The sequence below is a fragment of the Haliaeetus leucocephalus genome, unplaced genomic scaffold, assembly GCF_000737465.1.
Source record: "Haliaeetus leucocephalus isolate CR32 unplaced genomic scaffold, Haliaeetus_leucocephalus-4.0 Scaffold228, whole genome shotgun sequence".
Taxonomy (NCBI): domain Eukaryota; kingdom Metazoa; phylum Chordata; class Aves; order Accipitriformes; family Accipitridae; genus Haliaeetus; species Haliaeetus leucocephalus.
In genome coordinates, this window is record NW_010972664.1 from 22,359,226 (window position 1) to 22,381,304 (window position 22,079).

A 22,079-nucleotide genomic window follows, 5' to 3' on the forward strand; every position below is an offset into this window, starting at 1 on the left:
CCACATCTTAACCATACCCATATAGATGAGAACTGAAAACGCCAGTGAGAAAAACATGATGATTTCAGAAACCACCTTTTGAAAACTTTTTAAAAATAAAGCAAGCTTGATATGCTTAGTAGTTTCTATGAAGTATGAAGTTTAATGACAAGTCAGTCATTTGAAGAACGTCTTTAGGAAGACTTCCAAAAATCCTTGTTTTTGTTTTGGTAAAATTAGGTTTTAATTCTGCTTCTTCCAATAAACAATATTATTTAATGGGAAAATTGATACATCAGGCAAAGAGAAGTTAAATAACTCATTGACGAATTGCAACCCAGATCACACTCAGAAGAAGAAGGAAAGAAATGCATCTGGAAGCATGCTAATAGAACCATTCTGGTGTGAGATCATAGCATTTTCTGTAATGTAGGTGAAGAGTTAGTATATTTTTGGCTGAAAAAGATAAAAGGTAGGCCTAAGTGCTACTATGTCCACTGTTTCCAGAAAGGTTTTGGCATAGATGGTTTTAGCTCTGCAGATAAGGAAATGCAGAGGCTACCTTCAAGTTCTAAACTACTAGAAAGGCTGCCTGCATGTTCATTTGCCTTACAGATGATTCTGGATGGCAACTGCGAAGATGACCCAAAATTTAAGACTCTGTGGCTAGAAGAAACTTATTAGATCATCTAGTGATAAAGTCCTATTTAGGAGTCCATGGATAACAAGCCTTCGATCTCAGTTTTTGTCTTGGTGCCAGCATGAGGGAAACACACAGATATCTGAATATATCCATGACCTTTAGCCTGAAAGGGAAATTTAGGTTCCCACAAAGATTTTTGAAATCCTCATTTTCATTAGCTGATGCATGCCTGATGCATGAGAACGTGATGCTTTGATAGCTGGCTCTGCTTTCATGTACTGAAATTTGTGCTGCATGGCTTTTACAGATTATTGGAAGTCTGTTTTATTTGTAATATGCTAGAGAGAAATTCTCAGCTAATTATATAAAATAGGAAAGGTTAAAATTCTCCATGGGGTCCATTCTGATACACATTTATTAGACAGCATGGCCATGGAATAAACAAGTAGAAGTATCCATCTCCAGGTGGATGGTGAGAAGAAACAGCTGGCTAATAAACTTTGACAGAGCTAGGGCTCTACAGGGAAGTAGGACAGCCAAAAAGAAGGCAACTGTCCAATAAAACCATTAGTGAATGTAATCTGTCTTGTCAGGTGAGTATAAATACCCACGTGAACACTACAAACTGGGTATAAGCAAGATCTTATATATAGTGAGGGGAGCTATTCTTCACAGCTACTCATGCTCTGAAGTGCAGCATGCTCAGTTTCAGATGACACTACTTTCTAGAGCGCTAACAAAATTTCACCTACCCCTTTACGCTGGTTACCCTGAAAAATGAGAACATAGTGTCTGAGGGTAACAATGAAAAAGAGTAGATTGTTGAGACTGAGGGAAAGCGTCTTCAGAAATCTTGAGAGAGATGGGAAATTCTAGAGGACTGTCAGATTAAGGAAGGTTTCCTTCCTCCTGCACACACAGGCAGATTTCTAGCACTTGGGAGTTACACTCTCATAATTTTGTCAAGGCACAAAGAGCAAGTGCAAAGGTTCTGTAATACCCAGAGGTGAAAGCCCCATGGGTGCTCAAGTAGTGCCAGATTCACAAAGAGATGAGGAGCTTACTTCTAAGCCTGGCTGTAAGGTGTAGGCATAAGCAAGTCTGAAATTAGATTTTGGTCATGCTAGAGAAACAAATAATATTTCAAAACTTAAACAAATATTAACATTTAACCAAGAAATATAAAAGATGCATAAAGCTGGCAAACACCCTGATGCCTTTTTTCATCTTAGCTTCCCTAAAAGGAAGATGGAAGAGAGAAAATGAGAAAAACAATAAGAAAAATGAGAATTAGAGAGGTTCCAGAAAGTTATTTCAGTAACGCAGGGAAAACGAGTAATGTGCACCCAATTTAACCAATCAGTGGAGAGAAACTGCGGATTACATGGCATACCATTCTACGTTAGGGATACATGGCATATGAGAATAGTCTAAGCCAGAATATTTCTCATCAGAATTTTTCTGAGCACTTAGGATCAAACACCCACAAGGGGAATTAGACATAAGCAAGTGATTGTAGAAAAACTGCAAACAACCAAAGAATGCCAGTCAGCAGCACTGCACTAAAGCTCAACATGGCAAGGATTATTCTAATGTAGAATAGGGTGCTTACGGTAGATGTGAAAAAGCCTGAACACCACAGCTGACATGTAGGTGTTTAATTAGACATGTCTCTCTTATGCCAAAACACAAGTTTTCACAGTCCACTACATTGTGAGTGCTCTCTTAGCCCAAGTTTAAGGCGGCCTTTTTTAGTAATTAATTTGTAAAATGTATTTGAATAATTAAAACTGAGCGTATAGTTGAATGGTTTACCACAGTCCACACAAAGATGCATTCAATTAAATGTTTTCATATTTTAAGAGCTGAAAAATGCTGGGTTTATTTTCTGATCAGAGGAGGGTTTCACTTTTATCCGTATGATGGTTTCAGTGGCCTTTCAAATGTAATGGAAACAAAAAGCTCTTGGTAAAAGCAGACGCTATTTTCACTGTGGTTTTGTGAAGCAATTGCTTCCAGTTGGTGAATGTGTTTATTGAAAGGCTGAGAGAAATCCCTCATTATGGCTGCACAACTGTAACCTAAAGTCCAATTCCTAACATAAAATGAAAGTTCCATAATCACCTATATAAGTTTACAAAAATATTATTTCTTGGAAAACCAAGAAGACTCCTCAGCAAATCACATTTTCCTTGACTCAAATTAATTGGCTGATTTTGCTGGGCTACTTAATAACAATACTTGCAAGTTTCTCCCTGCACTGCTCTGTTTTCACAGCAAGTAAAAAAGCATGGAGACCTCCCTCCATTTTGAAATTTGAATCATAGAATATTCTTGACAATGTAATCTCATCTCGAGCCTTGCTGAAAATACCCCACCATGTAGTAACAGCTGCTGAGAAAGGCAGAATTGCATGCAAGAAATTATTGGGTTAAGTAGTGTATGAAGTAAAAAAAAAAAAAAAAAAAGAATTCCCCCTATGGTTCTCAAATATCCTCTTTTATTTGCTTACTTTACCTGCTGTCTTCCCTGTAGGTCCATAATAGCTCAGGGACAGCTGGATTCCATTTTCCAAGGTGGCTGAAAAAGATCCAAACTTGCTCACAGCTTTCTTTTGATTTTTCAATTTTCCTTTAAAAAAAAAATTGAATGAATTTTAAAGATAGGAACATATACCAGAACCACCTGAACAGCAAACCAATGACTGGTGAGAATAGTGGCACCTCAGTGTGGATGACTAACCTGTAAAATAGATTAATATAGGACTGGGAAAACTTTATCATTCCATTCATAGGGTAGTTATAATAGTCACTTTTGTGTAACGTAGCTGTGATTTTTCATCTAGAAATTGCATTCTAATTAGATAGGTGTGTAAAAACAGGTTTAATAGCAACAACTAGTGAAAAGTCTTTGTGAATTTAAACAGCAAAAGAACCTAGTTCTCAAGTCAAGGACCCTTGTTTCTGTTCCCTACTTGGCTGACAAGAATGCTGAACTACTCACTCCTATCACGTGTGGCCTATGCACTAATCAAGTCGCTGTCTCTCAGCTACTGTCACAGGGACCATACCTCAAGGAGAAAGTAAAAGGAAGGAGAAAAAATTGAGAAATTAGATCCAAAGATATGTCTGGCGCTTGTGAAAGTGGATCAGGAGACAAGCTCACTTCGAGGTGCAGGACAAGATGTCATGTGATGAGTATGTCATCCTTGAAAACCACAGGAACTATGCAAGGCAACACCTCCAAGACAGTGACACCGGATACTGCCTTGCATCTAATTCAACTCCTACTGCCTTAAAGAAATATTCTGCTGGTTAGAGGAAATCCTTGGGATTTCCAGTATGGGGAACAGCTTCTTAAAACTGTGAGGAGCAGCACAGAAGACAAGAAAAGAAGGTTAAGGCAGGCACCCAACACCCAGCCATCTCCCAGTTCTTTCATCAGCAAGGCACACATTTGAGACCTCGTCTCCTGTTATTTACTGTCTGTCATTGCAATGTTCCTTGGTGACTACCATGTGCAGGATGCTGTTTTGCCATTTTGACTGCATTAAAAGCTTACTGTCCTATCATTCAGCCACTGCCAAGTGGATTGATTCTTCTCTTCCCTACTGCCTTTCTATAAGGTACTCCTGCTTACACAGGAGGAAAGCCTCCCACTCGTGCCAAGCAAATACAACATGCCTCAGCTGCTAGCACACTGGTGATTAACATTATCATTTGGCAGACCCCAGAATGATACAGGTCTACTTTCAGAAGGGCAGACAAGAAACATCTCATCTGTGGAAGGGATGCAAATTTTCTATTCAGACAACCTACAGTTACATCACTGGTGGCAGCTGAAGCCAAGGAGAGGAGCAAGAGCAGGATGCTTTTCAATAGTGATGAAGATTAAAAGAGCTAACACACCTACCAAAAGTTATACTTATCCAATACTCTTCGGTTCAGTGAGAGCAATTCCATAGTGCTTTTGCCGAACATGCATGCAAATTGTTACAGACTGGCTTTCTTCCTGGAAACGCTCTTGCCTGGGTTCAGAAAGGATTTGGATTCCATGCCTTCTGAGTGTTAGTAACATGTCAACCAGCAGTAGAAGTTGCTGAACTGCAGAAAGATCTGTTTCCACAGCAAAGGTCTTGAGGAGGCACTAATGCTATGGTTATCTGACCCACAAAAGGAGGTCCAGTTCAAAGGAGGAAATCTTCCCTTTCAAGGGCAGACATTTATTCTGGTCAGAGTGGACACGATTCAGTTTGCATCTTCTTAGGCTTTCCCAGGCCACATTAAGATCTGAGGGGGCCCTCCAATAAAGACTCTTTTCTTAAGGAATGGTGATTCTTTTCATTGATTTCCTTGCTTTGGAAAAGAGACTGGTTTACACCTGTTGACCTGTACTGTACTTCTACATCTTGGTAAGCTACATAGTGCTTAAGTCAGACAACTGGATTTTTACTTCTATTTACAGAACACTGATCTTATTTACCCTCTGCCGTTAGTAGGAACTTATTTTCTGTTAGTTGATAAGGTTTGCATCCAATTACTAAATATGTCACACTAGTAATTCTTTATATTAGTGATGTCAGCCCACTAACCTGATCTAGTTTTCTGTTCTTCATTAATTTCTTGCACTTCGATTTCTTTTAAGTTCTTCTTGGGGTCTGTGATATGAATGAAGAAATTGTGGTTGTCTTTTATCACTTTCACCTTTACCAAAGTTAGACCTGCAAAGCAACGGAATACTATTATTACTCCCACTAGGCTTCAGAACTGCCCTGCACCCAAAGAAACCCCTGCACCTACAGCTATAAAGCACACAAAAAAGAAAATTGCTCAGAAGTGGACTGAATTGCTTAGTAGTAGATCAAGAAGACAAAATTGTTAGCTGAGTTTAGACTAAATATTCAAAAACTTCCTGACAATTGGATCTGAGAGGCTGCAGAATAACCCTGTTGCTTAGATATTTTGCATTTGACTGGACAAATTATTGGAACATGCATTCTTGAAATATCATGCATTGGTTGCCATTTAACAGATAAATATAAACTGATTTTTCTCCATTTCTAATTTTCTGGTACTTTATTTATCTATCAGTTGTTAACACACTACATGAAAATGTAAACATTAGAAGTGATAGAGGCTAATATGGAATTACATAGTACACTTACAATGTCTTTAACTGAATTTCTACCACTGAGACATGAAAAGGCATTTATGGATTAAGAAACTATGCCATCAGTTAGTAACTGGGTCAAAACAAAGTCTAAAGAATTAAAGAATCACCTTTTACAAACTCTATCTTCTCTACTTGAATCTGTCCTCCATCACATGGGAAAAGATATTGACTAGTTCCTGATACTTGAATGACATCCTCCCCTGTATTGTAGCCAAGAAACTGGAAAAATAAGTTTTAGGTTATGCATAAATGAGAAAGGCAGAAGCCATGAAAGAGGTAAATGAAGGACAGATCACCAGGATCCCACTGTTCTGGTCAACATTTTTTGCTTAGATATTTAACTAATGTAGTAACAACTTTAGCAAATGTATAGCATGCTATTGTCATATCCAAATAATTTCTCAGTTACTAACTGAAGTAACTTGTTACACATGAGAGCAGAATCTGGTCCTTCAGTGGTATGAAGCCATTACTGAAACTGAAGAGTAGCAAGTAGACTGGTGGCTTAACATATAATGGCAGGGAAAGAAAAATTCTGGCCAAGTACAAAGAGACAAAGTACAACGTCATGGGATCAGATAAAGGACAGATAAAGATTCAGCTTTCCGCCCTCTAGATTTTGGAATTCAGACACTGTAAATCTGATTCTTAGATTGCTGTGCCTTCCGAAGAGCCACAAATTCGCAAAAATTAGGTGATTATACTCAAGTAAGTTCAGACTGAAATGCTATATATCTCTGAGTTTGAAGTCTGTACCCAAGCAAGTTTAGACAAAAATATATTGACCTACGCAAGTTTTGGATGCAAGGTTTAGACTGCAAATGCAAAGCAGTGCAAACTGCCTAAAAACTGTTTAGACAAAACTAGTGAAGAGTTCCCTCTGTAAGAAATACCCCTCTGTTAGTGTAACAGGCAGAATAACTTCTATTAGGGCACTCCAAGAATATGTATTTTGAAACGGGAAATGGAAGAAACAGTGAACTCCTTTTACTTGATTTCCAATGTGAGCAGCCAAAACTTCAACTAGGTCTAGTAGTCCCTGAATACGGGAGTTGGAACAGGTCTTTGTGTTCCCCTTTCCTACCCTCTCCCTTGAAAATCACATTTTTAGGCAAAATTCAGCCCATAAACATATTTTCCATGGGCACAAAAACATGATCAACTTATCTTTGTGTTCATGTCATATATACTAAACCCATCCAAGTTAATTAAATAGTCTTGCGTAGGATAATCTTAAACATCAGAAACTGCTTTCCAAAACTTTTAGGAACAGATCTGCTGCTAAAATGATAGAGTTAAACAAGATATAGTTAGGCTTAATTTGCCTTGAACTCCCAATTTCACAATGGATAATAGCTTTGCTGTAATCTTGACTCTATAGATAAATAGTTAGCACTTTCCTAATGTGGTGCAATAATACGACTCCTTACCTTATAAACTTTCTCAGAATGTGGTTCTGGAATGCTGGGATCCTCCTCAAGTTCAGGGGCTTTTGCTGGCTCATCTTCAAACTTCTCTTCGGAAGATTTCTTGTTGGAACCTTTACTTTCTTCGTGTATTATCTCCTGTCCTTTCTTTTTACCTCCTGAATTTTCTTTTTTTCCTTTTTTGTCTTCCTTAAGTTGTTCTTCCTCTAGTAATCGGACCTGCTCCTCCTTCCAAGCCTACATTAAACATTAGGAATTCAAAAGACTGTAGTTCTCTGTATTACAAGATATTTCATATATGTATGCTGAAAAGAGTACAAGTAAACAAACTCAAAGGAACCAATGTTCTAAGTCACTCTAAGATATGCTTTCCAAACTTGTCTACAGTTTTACAATATTGCACACTATATTTTGCATAAAATTACTGACTCATTCAATCCACAGGATCAGTCACTCTTGACCGCAGTAGACATATCACATGATTATTTGTATCTTACACATTCAGTCATAACAGGATTATTTTGTTGCGCACTCTTCCACAATGTTTATCACCAAATCAGAATGCATCACTGGTATTAATTTATTCCCCAAATGCAACTGTGAGATAAAATGATTGTATTCTTTTACAGAAAAAGGAATGAGGTATCAATGCCAGAATTATCAACTTGTATCAGGAAGACATCCGAGATTTTCCGGAGTATTCAGGGCTTTGTAGCACTTTATGTTCTAAGCATACCAAAGCACAAGCACTTCTCTGGAAGAAATGGTAAGCATGCACAGTTACAAGTTAGACATTAGCCTAACTTGAGCCGTGCCAGCTCAAGCTGAGTACCCAGGAATTGGTTAACACCATTTCATATCTACATTTCAGTATCAGTGCTTTAAGTGCAGAGCTTTACACAGTACAAGAAAGATGAGACATACTATGTCTGTGAGAAGTCAAAAAAAGCAGGGGAGTACAACATCAATTAAGTTAGATTTGTGCAGATTAATTGGTAGTGCCAATGGTAAGACTTAAAAACCATGTGCTTAACTCCTACCTCAGCCAGAAACTTACTGTGTGAACCTAGGCAGGTCAATTCATCTGTAGTGCATGACCATGGTCCGCATCTATGAAATGGGACTCTCTGTCATAAGGAACTCTGAGGTACCATACTTAGATTCCTTAATTTCAAAGAGCTGTAGATAGTGAAAGTAGGAGTTGGGTACATAAGCACTTCCATGAATCTGGATCTTATGTTTTCATAGCTTTATAATGAGAAAACTTCAACGAGAAGTAGGATATTATCCATAACTCTCATTTCCTAGTACTGCAATTATAAATTGCTTTTGGAATGTCTAGTCTAACTCCAAACAGTCTTCCCTTAAGAAAATAACATAACTGAATCAATAAAGAATAAATTAAAGAAAACAAGAAATAAAGTATACAAAAAATAGCCAAGAGCAGAAAAACTAAGAGGACTGAGTCAAGCCTATGTAGAATGAAGGCTTACCTTCCTGGGAAAGTGGTGTTAATTAGTCCATTTCAGAAACATACATATTTTGCCTTACCTTTAGAGAACCTTCTCTGACAAAAGGACTTTTTTCATTGTTGGACTGAGATTCTGGAATGGTCTCCGTTACGCTCTCAGGTCCTGATGTGCTGCCTTTGAGAAATGAAAGAGGAATAAATGAGGTTATAAATATATGAGAATTGAATAATTTTAAAAAATGGAAAAATAAAAATAATAGAAACGCAAGTAAATAGAAAAATATATATTTGAAAGTAGTAGAAGTAAAAAAGTAGAATAAAGAAAATGTTAAAGTTTTTTAGAGATAAAATACAAAGTCTGTTCAGGTTAGACTGACAACTAGGATTACCTGATAGTCATAACTGGGGAACAAATATGCTAAACAATATATCAACATATTTAAAGACTGACACTCTGCTTCTTGCTGTTGAAGGCTTTGCTCCTGCCACAAGTTTTTTTTTATGCAGATGAGCAATGCTGAATAAACAATAAACAGTATTTATTATTTTTGCTACTATCACTGTTCCAGAATTCAGATCCAGCGCTTTAACCAGTTCAATACCGGAGTCATAGATATTAGAAACTTTCAAGACAAAAAATGTGAATAAATGCTGTCTGATCCTTCGAACCTTCACTAAAGAAACACTTACCATATCCCCTGTTTAATATTAGGGCTTTATAGCATCTATGACTCATGAAAAGGGTCTCTCTCTAGGTGTGTGGTTTTATATCATACTTGGATACCCAATATTTACCTGCCAGAAAAGATGAATTCAAGTACACTACCAGAAAGTTCTAGTTAAATTACTTTGTATTAAAAAGTAGAAATTGCAGTGTGGGTTACAGCAGTGCCAGTGAAATTGAAATCACCTCAAGACACTGTTTCCCACCTGCACATCCCACCTAGAGGTTAACTTCTATCAGCAAGTGAACTTCTCCATGAATCCTATTTGTCATGAGGCACCACATGGGCAAGATTCTATCTAGCTCCTGTGACAGCTACATAGGTACAAATTATGATTTAGAAGTCATAACTGTCCTTTTGGTTTCCAAACTATAATCAGATGTGTTAATTGGGTTGAGGACTAACATTCCTATTTTTGTAAGTGCTAACTGCTAGTACTAGAAGGCTTCAAAGTGCATTCTCAAAGAAGGTGAACAAAGCAAAGGCTAAATACCAATAAATCATTGTTAATACCATTTAAATACAAAAATTGACAATTTGGACAAAAGTTCTCTTTTGTCAAAAGGGGTTTTCAGATTTTGCTGCCTGCTCAACAGTTACTGTATGAACTGCTTACAATTCTCACTACCCAAAATGTTGCTTATAATTAAAGTTTGCTCTACAGTCTACTCAATTCCAGTTTCCAGTTTTAGCTTCTAGCCCACAGCTTCTGTCTTCCAGCCTTTATCCTGACTTTTTAAAAAGGAATTTTCCTGAACCGTGTTGCCAACTTTAACTACTGCTCATCTCTTCATATGTTCAGTCATCTAAACAGAGATTCGTATTTGTATGTAATCCTTAAAACACAGCTATTGTAAATGTAAACTGACATTAAATGTCTCAGTTTTCAGAGCAGAAGATGATGCAGAATATTTAAATATGTGCGTTTAATTAATTTCAAAACATATTTATGTCTATACAGATAACAAAACAAGGTTACCCTATAAAAAACATATGCGCAATTCTGCTCTGAACAGGCTTGGGTCTCAACACTCAACATGAAAAATGAATTTTCTAGGATAAAACAAAAAGATACCCACTTTCAGCTTTCTTAGGGAAGCCAGTTTTTTTCACAGCACATGCAGACAATTCAGAAGGTCCTTCTGCCATGGCTTTTTTCAGTTTAAGAAACTCTATTTCCTTAGCCATCTTCTCTTCTTGGTATTTGACTTCTTCCTCTTTCACCCAGTCTTCAATTGAGTTGGCCACCAGCTCGAGATAGTTCCTGAAAAGCACAACATTCCTTTATTTACCATAATACAGTTTTCACTAATATGATTTCAGGTCAAACAAGATCACTTGGCTTCTCAGTTTCTTATACAAATATTATTCTATAACCTCTGAGAGAAGGCTTGCGTTTGAGAGGGTTTCTCTCAGTTTTTACAGGAGCTGGTGCTTTTGCCTGGCTGGTATTTGTTTAATGTATCTTACATTTCGGATTTTGGTTATCCTTTCTGCAAAGAGATATTAGAAACTTGTCTTCCAGAGAACATCTGCTCCTAGAGAAAATCCAGAAAGTCAGAAAACAGAGACATTCAGTTTAAGAAAGTTTCAGGTTCATTCTCCTCCTTACTGTGTTACCACCAGGATAACTTATTTTCTGAGTTGCCATTGATTGATATTGTCTTTTAGAATACACTTCATTTGTTCGTTCAGCAACTGAGGTGTTATTTTATTTAATTTCTAGCTCTTCTTTATCGGTGTGACAAGAAAGGTGTTTGGAAATTGTCATCCAAATCCAGATTAGAGAATCAGTGCAATGTAGCCTGGCATACATTAAGAATATTTACAATTAACAATTAAGTTGAAGTGAGCACTGAATGACAAACTGATCCAGAGTTTGCAGCTGGTATCTGTAGTTGCATTGTCTCATCTTCCAAAAGTGTCTGAAGTGACTGCTAAAATAGTTCATTGTGAACAACTGCTTCCAAGGTAGGACAAAGCCTGGATGTCTTATATGCAGTTGCCATTCAACCCCTTGTTTGGAGTGTTACAATAATTCTTTAAACTAAACTTCTTCATGTGTACAAAACTACAAGGGGCTTTTAAAGAATGCATGAGATTCAGTTGTTGTGTCTTCATAATGTTTTGCAATTATAAGTTCAAGATGATTCAATTGTATTCAAAAGCTCTGTATGCATTACAGTTTTTGGTTGTGAACATGTAGACAGCACAACCGATTGTTGACCTCATGACAGTTTTAAAGTTCTTATTGCAGCATTACATTATACATCCCAGAGAATTAATATGTAGGCTATTTACACAGATTGGAGATATATACAGTTCAGGTACAGCTTCCAGATACAAAAGTCCCTCCCAGCTTCTGCAGTGTAGGTGGAGCCTGCTTTGGGAAACTTGCATGGAGAAACTGTTGATCATATACCCAGTGGGGACAAGGTGACTCTGCTTGTATCTGAAGAAAAGTGTACAAGCTATAAAAACAAAGGTGTTGAAAACAAAAGGCAAAACTAGGCTAGAACCTAGTTGCCAGCACTGGAATAACTTGAAGACAAATATACATTATAAATAAAAAAGAGATTATTCGCATGGAAAATATTTTAGGGCAATGAAACAGTCATTCAAAGTCAAAAATACCCATTCTATTAATATGTATTCTGATGTCACTACTGCCAATGTCTGACTCAGAATCATTTCTCAGAAAGGATTATTCTTTTCCAGTAACTTGTGTAATGTGTTTACTACGAAACACTAAACAAATGTCATTAAGATTAACTTTGAGCAAAAGAATAGTTTTGAAAATGTCTGAATTCATTTGGCTTCCTGATAAGAGTGGCCACTTATCCTAACCAGAGTTGAAATATTTTATATACATGTATCACCGCAGGTACATGTGCCCATGCCTCTGGATCCACTTAGTGTCATCCACTGGATTTCACATGCAACCTCCTCCTGCCCACCCTTTGAACAGTACAATTCCTGAATTTTTGGGTGTTCTACATGAACTATGGGACCTGATCTCCATAGAGAAGATGGAGGGGTAACTGGGATCTCCAGGAGCAAAAGCTGCTGCAACGTAAGAAACTGCATTTCCCCCTTGCATGAGAATTTGCTGTAACAGGACCCACTGTAACCAACTGATTAGCATGTAACAGAAGTATATTGCAGACAGCAACTATGGAACAACCCTACAAAGCAGGTCTGTGGTCTAGAAGATGTCACAATAAAGAAGTAACAAGTTAACACAGGTAGAGAACTCCTAACAGAGAGATAGTCACGCACAGCGTCTGTTGTGTATTTGTAATTCTCTTGTGGTGAAAGTGTGACTCTTAAATATATCCCCCAAATTAGAATGATAGTAGTTTTAATAAAAGGAAAAATTGTTACTAAACTCATCAGGAGCCAGTTATTTCATACAAAGGTAAAAACTAGTAATAGTACTGCTTAATTAATAAGTAGGGTTTGTGCCTGTTTCTGGTAACTCAGCAGGATCTGGAAGCTAAATTGCAGACAACAGCTTGAAGCACTCCAGGTATTTAAAGACTGTCTTCCACAGAGGTGTTATGTTGCTTGGACACATACACTAGTAAGTATTTATGATACTTTGTCTGGAAATCTGAAATGATCTTTAGCAAAAAGGTTGAATAAGGTCAGAAAACATGCTGATTATTTTGCAGAGAAAAGACAGGTATTGATAGCACATAACAGATACCAAATGAGAGCCCATAGCTCTTCAAAGATGCTAAGCAGCATATATAGCAGTGACACTGAATATTTCTATGAAACAAGAGCAAAGCCAAACTTTCTTGTTAGCCTTTGTACCAGTTTCTTTTAGGAACTCCTTGCTGCTTTGAAACAGAACCTGATGAATTGTCACTGAACAAACATGGTGTGCCCCAAGCAGAAGCTATCTTTAATGTCTAAGCCTTGTTTCCAGCATATGTGGAAGAGTAAGAAGGAGGAAGCATATAGCTATTGCATCTTCAACTCAATTATAACGCATCTACCAGAGAACATGCTTCATTCCTTGTTTGGATGCAAAATTAGCAACATTTGTTTGCATTGAGAGGTCTTCCCATTTCTCAACTGGCATTGCATTGACTATTTCAATGCCCTTTCAAGGTGACCAGCCAATTTGTTCTACACCAGGCAGCTAAACTGGCACCAGGTGTTTATGTTTAAGCAACTTCAATCAGGCCCTTAATGTCCAGTGTCCTGCAGAAGAGTAAGAACAGCCTGCAAAGTAAACAGTTCTGGGCTGCAACAGACTTTGTGTAACAGACTTTGAGACCACTGACCCTCTGCCTGGTTGTATCTGAATGCAAGACCCAGATTTACTTGAACACACCATCTTTCACTATCTTTTGGGGAAGATTTCAGCTGTTATATACATATAAAAAAATTGATTGACCAGGCATTTAGTGGGTTTGCCCAACAACCACAAACCAGCCAGCATTTTCTCCAAGGAACTTTGTGTTTCTGCTGGTAAATCTCTTCTGGCTCTGGTCCCAGTCACTGCTAATCACAACAGCCTCTTTTCATGGCAAATAATTTAAGTCTAAGTGCCTGGAAAGCTGAGATGGACTCACACAGAGTTCCCTGACTGAGAGCAAAGATATGAAATACAGTACAAATATGTCTTCAGGAAGGCACACTTTGCCTATTTAGTATTCAAAGTTGTTCAAATATATAGGTATCAACAAAAGTTTCCATTAAAAGATTCCTATATTCTGATAAATGAGGTACTGCACTTAGGAAGGGATGCCTGCAGACAAATTGGGGGTGGGTGGGGGGTGTCCACTAGATAATTTGCTTGAAATTCTATTTGATAAATCAAATCTAATTAATCCATAGAGCACCAGAGTAACATGGCTAAAGATAGCTCAGCTATCTCTCTGTGGCATTGTAACTTCTTTACATATCATCACATGGACACATATTCTATTTTCAGTCAATTATTTGGAATAGCAGTTGGATCCACATCATCATTTATATTGCTGTTTCAGTGCAAAAATGTATTCCAAAATGAATAGGTCCACTGACAAAAGCTCTAATAGTGGACACATCAACCACCTGCATACCTCTAACTGGTGAGCAGATAGTGTCAAGGAGTTAAGAAGAATGTGGTATTCTGTGAAAAAATTATTCTAGTATTTTCCCAGTGACACTCACCCAATTTATGTATACATAGTTGAAAAACCTGATAAGTACATTCTTAGACAGAATTTACCTTTTAAACTCCCTCACCTGAATTGTTCTCAGCGTAATTTTCTTGCTGTGGATATCCCTAATATGACTTTTCGTGTATGTGTGCATTCTATATATTTTTATAGTTTGTGATAAGGAGTCACATACAGTTACTGCATAGTTCTCCTCACTCAGGAAAGCTTTGTCTCGGTAGAATTCTTCTCACATAGCACTGTTTTCCACCTGCATGACTTGCGTTCTCATCAATGTGTTACACCGTGATAGCTTTTAATTTCAAAGCTTTGCCCCAAGCATAGCCATGCAGGCTTTAATTGAAAATGACTGTGAATGAGACATGAAAGATAAAATCAATTACCTGAATCCAACATTAGAGTGCAATGCAATATCCCAAGTCTTTTGGCACAAACGATACTGATTCATAGGATTGTGAAGAATGATTAGCAAAGACTTATCTTGGGCATGATAAAAGGAATCAATACATCTATATTCTTGGGATGCAGTATGAAGAACCTGAAAAGGAAAGAAATAAAGGTACGTCCTCCCTGCAGACAGTAGCATATGTACAGATGTTACACGGCACAGCTTTTAGCAAAAGGTGCTTCAGAACTTCTCTTTCCTACAAGATGTATGCAAAGCATTTGGATTCCAGCAATCTGAAGTGTTTGGGCAGGTGGAAATTGAAACTCCACCGCTATTCATATTAAGAGGCGGCAGTTACTATGCTCCACTTTCTGAGATTGACCATGAATGGAAAAGTTTGGCTAGATAATACACAAATAAATTTAAATATTAAATAAACAAATTTAAATAATACAGTTTTTAAATTAATAAATAGTAAATAAAAGCAGAACTATCGTATACCAGGTAAAAAGAAAACAAATTTACTTTTTTTTGGGCTCAGTTAAGTTTACTTGGTATTTGATTTGCTATACTACAACCTGTACATCTCTGAGATTTACTGTGTTCTACATTATTCCACTCTGTTCTGTACTGCCCCATCTTTTTTAATGTTTACATTGTCTGCAGGCTGAAACTTATTTTAGTTATAGCTAGAAGAAAGGCTTCTTTTAAACTATTATTTTTACAAAACTATGCAACTGAAGTAAAACAGAAATAATTCCATATCAACAAATATTCTCTTTAAAAATGAAAACCTTAATAGCAGCTGGTGTAGAAATTATGTTCAGATGTGATAAATAGTATAAGAAATATTCTTACAAAATGTAATTTTCCATTGCAATAAAAAGTTATTTTCTGTTAGAGTTATTTTCCATCAGTATCTTTTGACTAGATTCACTAATCACTGACAGTTCAGTTAGTATTAGCTATTTATGTTGCATAAGAAGGAATTCCCCATGTACTGAAATGTATGACCAGACTTTAAAGTTGTGATACTAACATGGTGTTGAAAAACTCCAAGCAGCCTTTCCTTCACTCATGCATAGCATGTGTCAGGATCAAATAAGAATTGCAGCATATAAAGCTCAAGGCAGCACAGGAACTAATAATCCACTCCTCCCAAGAGAATGCCTACCAATTTAAACCATCTACACTTGAACTTATCTTTCACATTTGTCATTCTGTCTTTCTGCAAGGTAAGTTTTAGTCTTTAGCTTGCAAGATTTCTATAAATGAAGCTTGTAGCCCTGAAAAGGTGAATTACCATTACAACAAAATTTTCTATTTGCCCATAAAATATATACTGTATAGGTATTTGCAAAGTATACTTTCACATACCTGCACTAATGAGTCCCATAACTGCCACAGAGGATCAACCCTAAGGGCAAGATCATTTTGTCTCCATCACACTTTTAGCCAAAAGACTCACTACCAAAAAGGACAGCTGCAGTTTGGCCAAACTAGGAAGTAAAAACCCATTACAAACTAAATTTCACACAAGAAACTGAAAAGTAGCTAAAGAACAATGGGTTTTGGTAAAAACGTAAAAGGGATAAAGCTGAATCAATTATCTAGCAAGGAAACACCCTGTACTCTGCTACTAATACTTTGTACAGCATTCTGAGGGGTGACTGTACGTGTAAGACTGTCAGTTCACAGATACCTGAAGAAGAACATGGGGTTGAAAATGCTCAGCGAAACTCCAGTCTGTCAAACAACGTCTCTGTGTCTTTTTTATTTCTTCTAAGCTTGGTCCTAGGCCACAATTTTCTGGACTCACCTCAAGATACACCAAAACAAAATAATGAGTATCAACATTTCAGTATCAGTTGTATTAAATTAACTGTAATCTTGTTGACTTAATAGACAGCATCCCATCTTGCATCACAGTTAACTGCATAATGCTGCACATGTGTAGACCCGTATGGCACTATTTAATAAAAAACACAATTATTCCCAAAGGTTTTTGGTCTTGGCTTTTTTATGGCAAACATAATCTAAATATTTTTATTATTAGGTTATATGTTTTTGAGTTCTGTAAGCAATTATGAATATTTAAACATGTCCTATGAAGTAATTTTAAAATTGCTATATTTATCCAGGGCTGTATGGCAGACAGGTGTTTCTGAAGATGCCAAACTACACAGTTTATTAGCATAACATAGTTTGGCAATTTCTCTCAAATTCTCATGCTAGTATTTGGTCCCCTGGTATTCAGTGAAACCAGCATAGAATTGTCATTAGTAGCTTCACCAAGTCCCATCACCCTGGAATTCAAAGAAAGTGATTTCATAGTGCTTAAAAGTTACGGTGCTATTTGCCAAACATCACAAAATTAACATTTGCATGGAGCATTGCAAAGGAATCCCCAGTAACACGTCCTGGCATTGAACGGTATCTTCTGTTGTCTCATGCTATAGAGCACAGTTTATTCCATTCCTTACACTTGCCATATCAGAAATAAGAAGATCTAATTCTTTGTTCAAAACAGGATCAGTCAGATCATCTCTTCCACCTTTGCCATTTGTTTCTGTATGTCCTGGAAATTGAAAGCAGAATTTTAAGAAGTGTTCCAGACGTTTCATCCCTAAACACTAAGGTCAGAGTGATGCAATTTCCTTAGCCCCCCCCCACCCCCGATGAGATTACCATCAAGTTGGAAGCTTCCTTTTATGATACCAGTCCTATAAATACATGATCAGCTCTGCTACATTTCTTTCCCCAAAGAGCACTTTAAAATCCAGGGACAAGAAGTGCCAGACTGCCAGACAGTTAAATAAAACAAACAAACAAACAAACAAAAAACCCCCCACTTTATAAGACCTACTCAAATCATCCTCTTTATCTGTCCTATGCTGTTCTTGCATGGTCAAAACCATAAGAAATACTCTTAAGAAGTGTCCTCCAGATTCACACACGAAGAACCATTTTTCTGCATACTGAGAAGCAATAACAAGCATTCCCTTGCACAGATGACATAAAAAAAAGGCGGCAAAATCAATTGGTTTGATATTTTCACACATTTTTGAAAAATGCAAATTTTAAACTTTAAATTCATTGGATTTATAGAGTTCTATAAGCTACTGACAGAGTATTACTTCTCCTGAGGATCTGACCAGTCATTCCATTGTTACAATGGGCACCTGATACGAACAGGATCACATGGAAACTTTAACTTCTATATTTTCATGATTTTCTGAAATAAATTCTTTATGCCCTGAGTTAGGGCAGAGATCACTGATATCTGATCAAAATTCATGCGTACAAGAAAAATACTCTTCCTGGGAGAAAATACTCCAGAAAGTATTTGTTCATAAGTGGCTTGTAACCAGCTCAGCTTCCAGACAGATATCTTTAGGCTCTGCTTCTCTAGGAAATTAGACCTGTTTACTGACTGCCTTTAGAAGATTTAAGAAATCTGAAAGCAAATGTTTTCTCTTCCTGGTATTTGCTTTTGTGCTATGAAAGTGTTAAAATGTTGGCAGCTATGTTTGTAACTGCAATATTTAGTATTGTGACAACTATACAAGTAGAATAAACTAACACCCAAAACAGGTTCCCAAAATTCAGGAGAGAGGCACATAAGCAGGATACAATTTTGTCTGCTCCAACCTCCTAAGGAAAGGATCCCATCTAAGCTGGTTGCCTGGACTTCTATATTAGGAAAGCACGGGCAACATCACGAACCTAAAGGTATAGCTGCTTAAACTGACCTAATTTCTACTTTTCTTGCATCCCGGAAAAATAATCACTTGTTTTTAATGTTGATTCTTGGCCAACACTGCTCCTTTAATCAGAACAATTTTTCATTATGTTAGAATCTGTAGGAGAAAATGTAAAACTTCCAGAAAATTCACTCTGCATTGTCTACAAGAGGTCTTCTCCATCTCTTTTCCTGCTCTCTAAAATGTTCCCATTTCAATGTGAATGAGATAGTTATAATGGCTCAAATGCCACATAGTAACCTGCTAAAGATACACTAATTGCACAGACTGGAAGAGAAGTAAGAGAAGCTGATGAAGCTGAGACATAGCTCAGACATTTTTTGATTTTAACCTGAGGGTTCTCACATATTTCTGGCCAAATACAGAGAGAATCTAATGTGACTATGAAAACTGGATGTTTAAACTTCTACCTTACAACATCAGTTCTACCACATTAGCCTTATTCTGATTTATTTTCATTGGTCTCACTTTCTTCAACACCTAATAGATATGTTCCTCTTTCCCTGTTACTTCTGAATTTGGCCTAAAATTTTGAATGTCAAAACTCTACACTGGATTAACCTGTATGTGAAAGAGGAGGAAAGCCTGGAAGAAAAAAAATGTAAAAGGAAAAGGTATGTATGCATGTGTAATTACAACATATAGCACACCTTTTTTTAATTTTCAACTTTTTAATATCGCTTTCCAGAGTCCTCATGTGTAAGTTATATATTCTTCGCATTTTCTAATACTCATTCACTAGTAATCATCTAATTAACCTCATACATCACTTTTGATTTCACTCTGTGGTTGCCACTGCCTTTGTCAAGGCTGCCATCATAACTCACAAGAGCCTGTATTCAAAAAAGTATTTAAGCATGTCTTCAGTATTTTATGTCTATAAAATATATTTGATGTCATAAACAATAAAACAGTTTTCTAGTATGTACTTTTCTACAGATATAAAGAGTTCCTTAAATAAACTATTAATGTTGTCACACAAAATCGCTACCTTTTGTCCTTATCTAGGATTCCTACACACATACTCAATGTACAGACTATACAATACTTGAAAATTCAGTGATTTGTACAAGGAAGAAAAATCACAGCCCTGCAATAGCAAATGGTATGGTAAAATAAATAGTGGATTCAAATTCTTCAGGAGTAATGTAAACAGAAAGGTTTTTACCAGAACCTCTTGGAGATTTCCCATTAAGCTTCTTTTCCATAAGGAAGAGTTGTCTCAGCTGTCTTGCAAACCTGGCTGGATTATCCCAAGGGATATAAGACACTTCAGAATCACCTCCAACCATAGATCCAGAGCTCTCCAGGAGACCAGAGTCACTCAGCCCAGTCAGCCTCAGGCTTTCAAAAGTAAACACTCTGAAGGCTCTTTCTACTTCAGCCCAACTCAGAAGTTCTATAAAAGAATTACAATCATTAACTGAAAATGTCCTTATGGCTCAGTAGAAGATAAATAGAAGACTATTTAAGTATATTGTTCTTGGCAACTCTGCAGAAGCCAACAACAATTTCCTTAACGGTATTGGATCAAATTATGTGAGCTACATTTTACACTGCATTCAAAGTTGAATGCTTCCAAATTGCAAAATGATATGCCTAACCATTAATCCATCTTAAATGAAGTGCTTCCTACATCTGAATACCTCCTGGCTCATTAACTTTATATAAATGATGTTGATTTTAAAATACTGAGTAGACCTTACCAAACCAGTTAACAACTAGTTATTTTCAGTTCATGAAAAGGCTTCCATTATCATGAACTTTTTTATCTGTAGCTCCTCAAACCAAGCATCAAATATTTTTTTCTCTTCAGACAAAGTTTTATACATAATTTACACAGAAGCATGCAAGGTGCAAAGGCAATAATAAATCCTATTTATGGTTGTATGCATTGGTGCCCATGTAACAATGATAATCAAGAGAAGGACTGAATTTTAAGACAGGTAGTTCAGTGCCCAAATCACACAAAGAGTGTCTTCAGTTTGAAATGTTTTCTCTTCATGGCAGTTACACACCCAAGCATGTCAAACATCTTGAAAATGTTGGATATATCATCTCCTTCTCAAATGAATCACCTTTTTGATAAAAGTGAAGACATTGCTAGCTAAGTTAACAGTTGGGAGAGTTTGGCAGCATAGTATGGTCCAGTGAAGACCATCAAATTTGATACCCATCAACTGGAATGCTACAGCACTACAGAATACCTTAATAGCTCAGTGTCCAAAATGAACATACCAACAACTAGAAACAATGCAGCGAGTGTAAATTAATCCAACACAAGGGATTTCAGGACTGAATAGCTGGGAAAGTACCTTCAAATCCTGTGCCTTATACAATGGCATAAATGTAACCAAAGGGATTTGGATGTTTGTATTTCTTAGTAGACTAGAGTAAACTTTTGAAACTACCTAAGGGTATTTATGTAGTCTTTGGGATTGTTACACAGTGTACGTCATGGTGGCATGCACACTCCAAGAAAAGGTAGCTGCAGAAGTGATTATGGTTGAAGAAGTGAATGTATTCTTGGTTTGATAAAGGGACTATTACAGAAGCCATTTCATTATTAACACCAAAAGTTTATACAGAATACATTCTGAAAGCCATTTATTGTCCAATAAAATTCTTCTACCTAAGATACATGTGCTCCTCCACCAAAAGGGTGTTGGTAATTAACCATACAGTTTACATCAGCATCTCCTGAAATGCATTCTATGTCCTAGGATCAAAACAGCAATTTGTACTAGTATTTTTTTTCCTCAGATTTAGTAAGTGTTTGTATGTTTGTGAATATAAATAAATAAATGAGTTCTAACATACTTCCAGCTCTTAGTCATGCGATATTTAATACTCATATAGCCTTTCTCATTAACCGTGAAACCGAGGTCTAAAGTTAAGAACTTGTATAGTAGGCTAAGGTATAAGCAAGTATGTGAAAATGGGAAATTCAGCAAAGGTTTTAGGCAGCTGAAAAAACTTGTCCTGAAATTCCTGCTATTTAAGAGGATCATCAACCAGAAGAAAAAAAATTGGAGTTATATCAATGAAAAAGAAAATCACTTTACCACTGGTACAATAATGCATGAGCTCGTGAACTCTGGCCAAGCGTTTAGTGTTGTTTTCAGTTGAAGGAAGGGTGAAATGTATAAGTTCTGTAAGAGGCAGTTTATGCATCATTTCACGTTCAATCTTTTCTGGATTTAAGTTCTCCTGGACCTGGAACAAAAACCAAAGTACCACAGTTAAAGTAAACTTTTGCACCAGTGGATTTCTAAAAATTAGGTTTGAATAAAGAAGTCTTTTTATAGCAAAAGACATAAGCATGTGCTTAAG

At 36.8% G+C, this 22,079-nt stretch overlaps 1 protein-coding gene across 1 annotated transcript in view; it reads right to left on the bottom strand.

The window, feature by feature from the left end:
* The window catches only part of SPAG17 (sperm associated antigen 17), a 99,006-nt gene that overhangs the window by 39,068 nt on the left and 37,859 nt on the right, over positions 1 to 22,079 (bottom strand). The window contains exons 13-22 of the mRNA XM_010567509.1: positions 21,812 to 21,962; positions 19,915 to 20,145; positions 17,472 to 17,560; positions 16,685 to 16,801; positions 14,978 to 15,132; positions 10,497 to 10,681; positions 8,773 to 8,867; positions 5,902 to 6,013; positions 5,214 to 5,342; positions 3,140 to 3,253 (exon numbers count right to left, since the gene is read on the bottom strand). Of these exons, the coding sequence (XP_010565811.1) occupies positions 3,140 to 3,253; positions 5,214 to 5,342; positions 5,902 to 6,013; positions 8,773 to 8,867; positions 10,497 to 10,681; positions 14,978 to 15,132; positions 16,685 to 16,801; positions 17,472 to 17,560; positions 19,915 to 20,145; positions 21,812 to 21,962 (1,378 nt within the window). The remainder of the gene's footprint in view (positions 1 to 3,139; positions 3,254 to 5,213; positions 5,343 to 5,901; positions 6,014 to 8,772; positions 8,868 to 10,496; positions 10,682 to 14,977; positions 15,133 to 16,684; positions 16,802 to 17,471; positions 17,561 to 19,914; positions 20,146 to 21,811; positions 21,963 to 22,079) is intronic.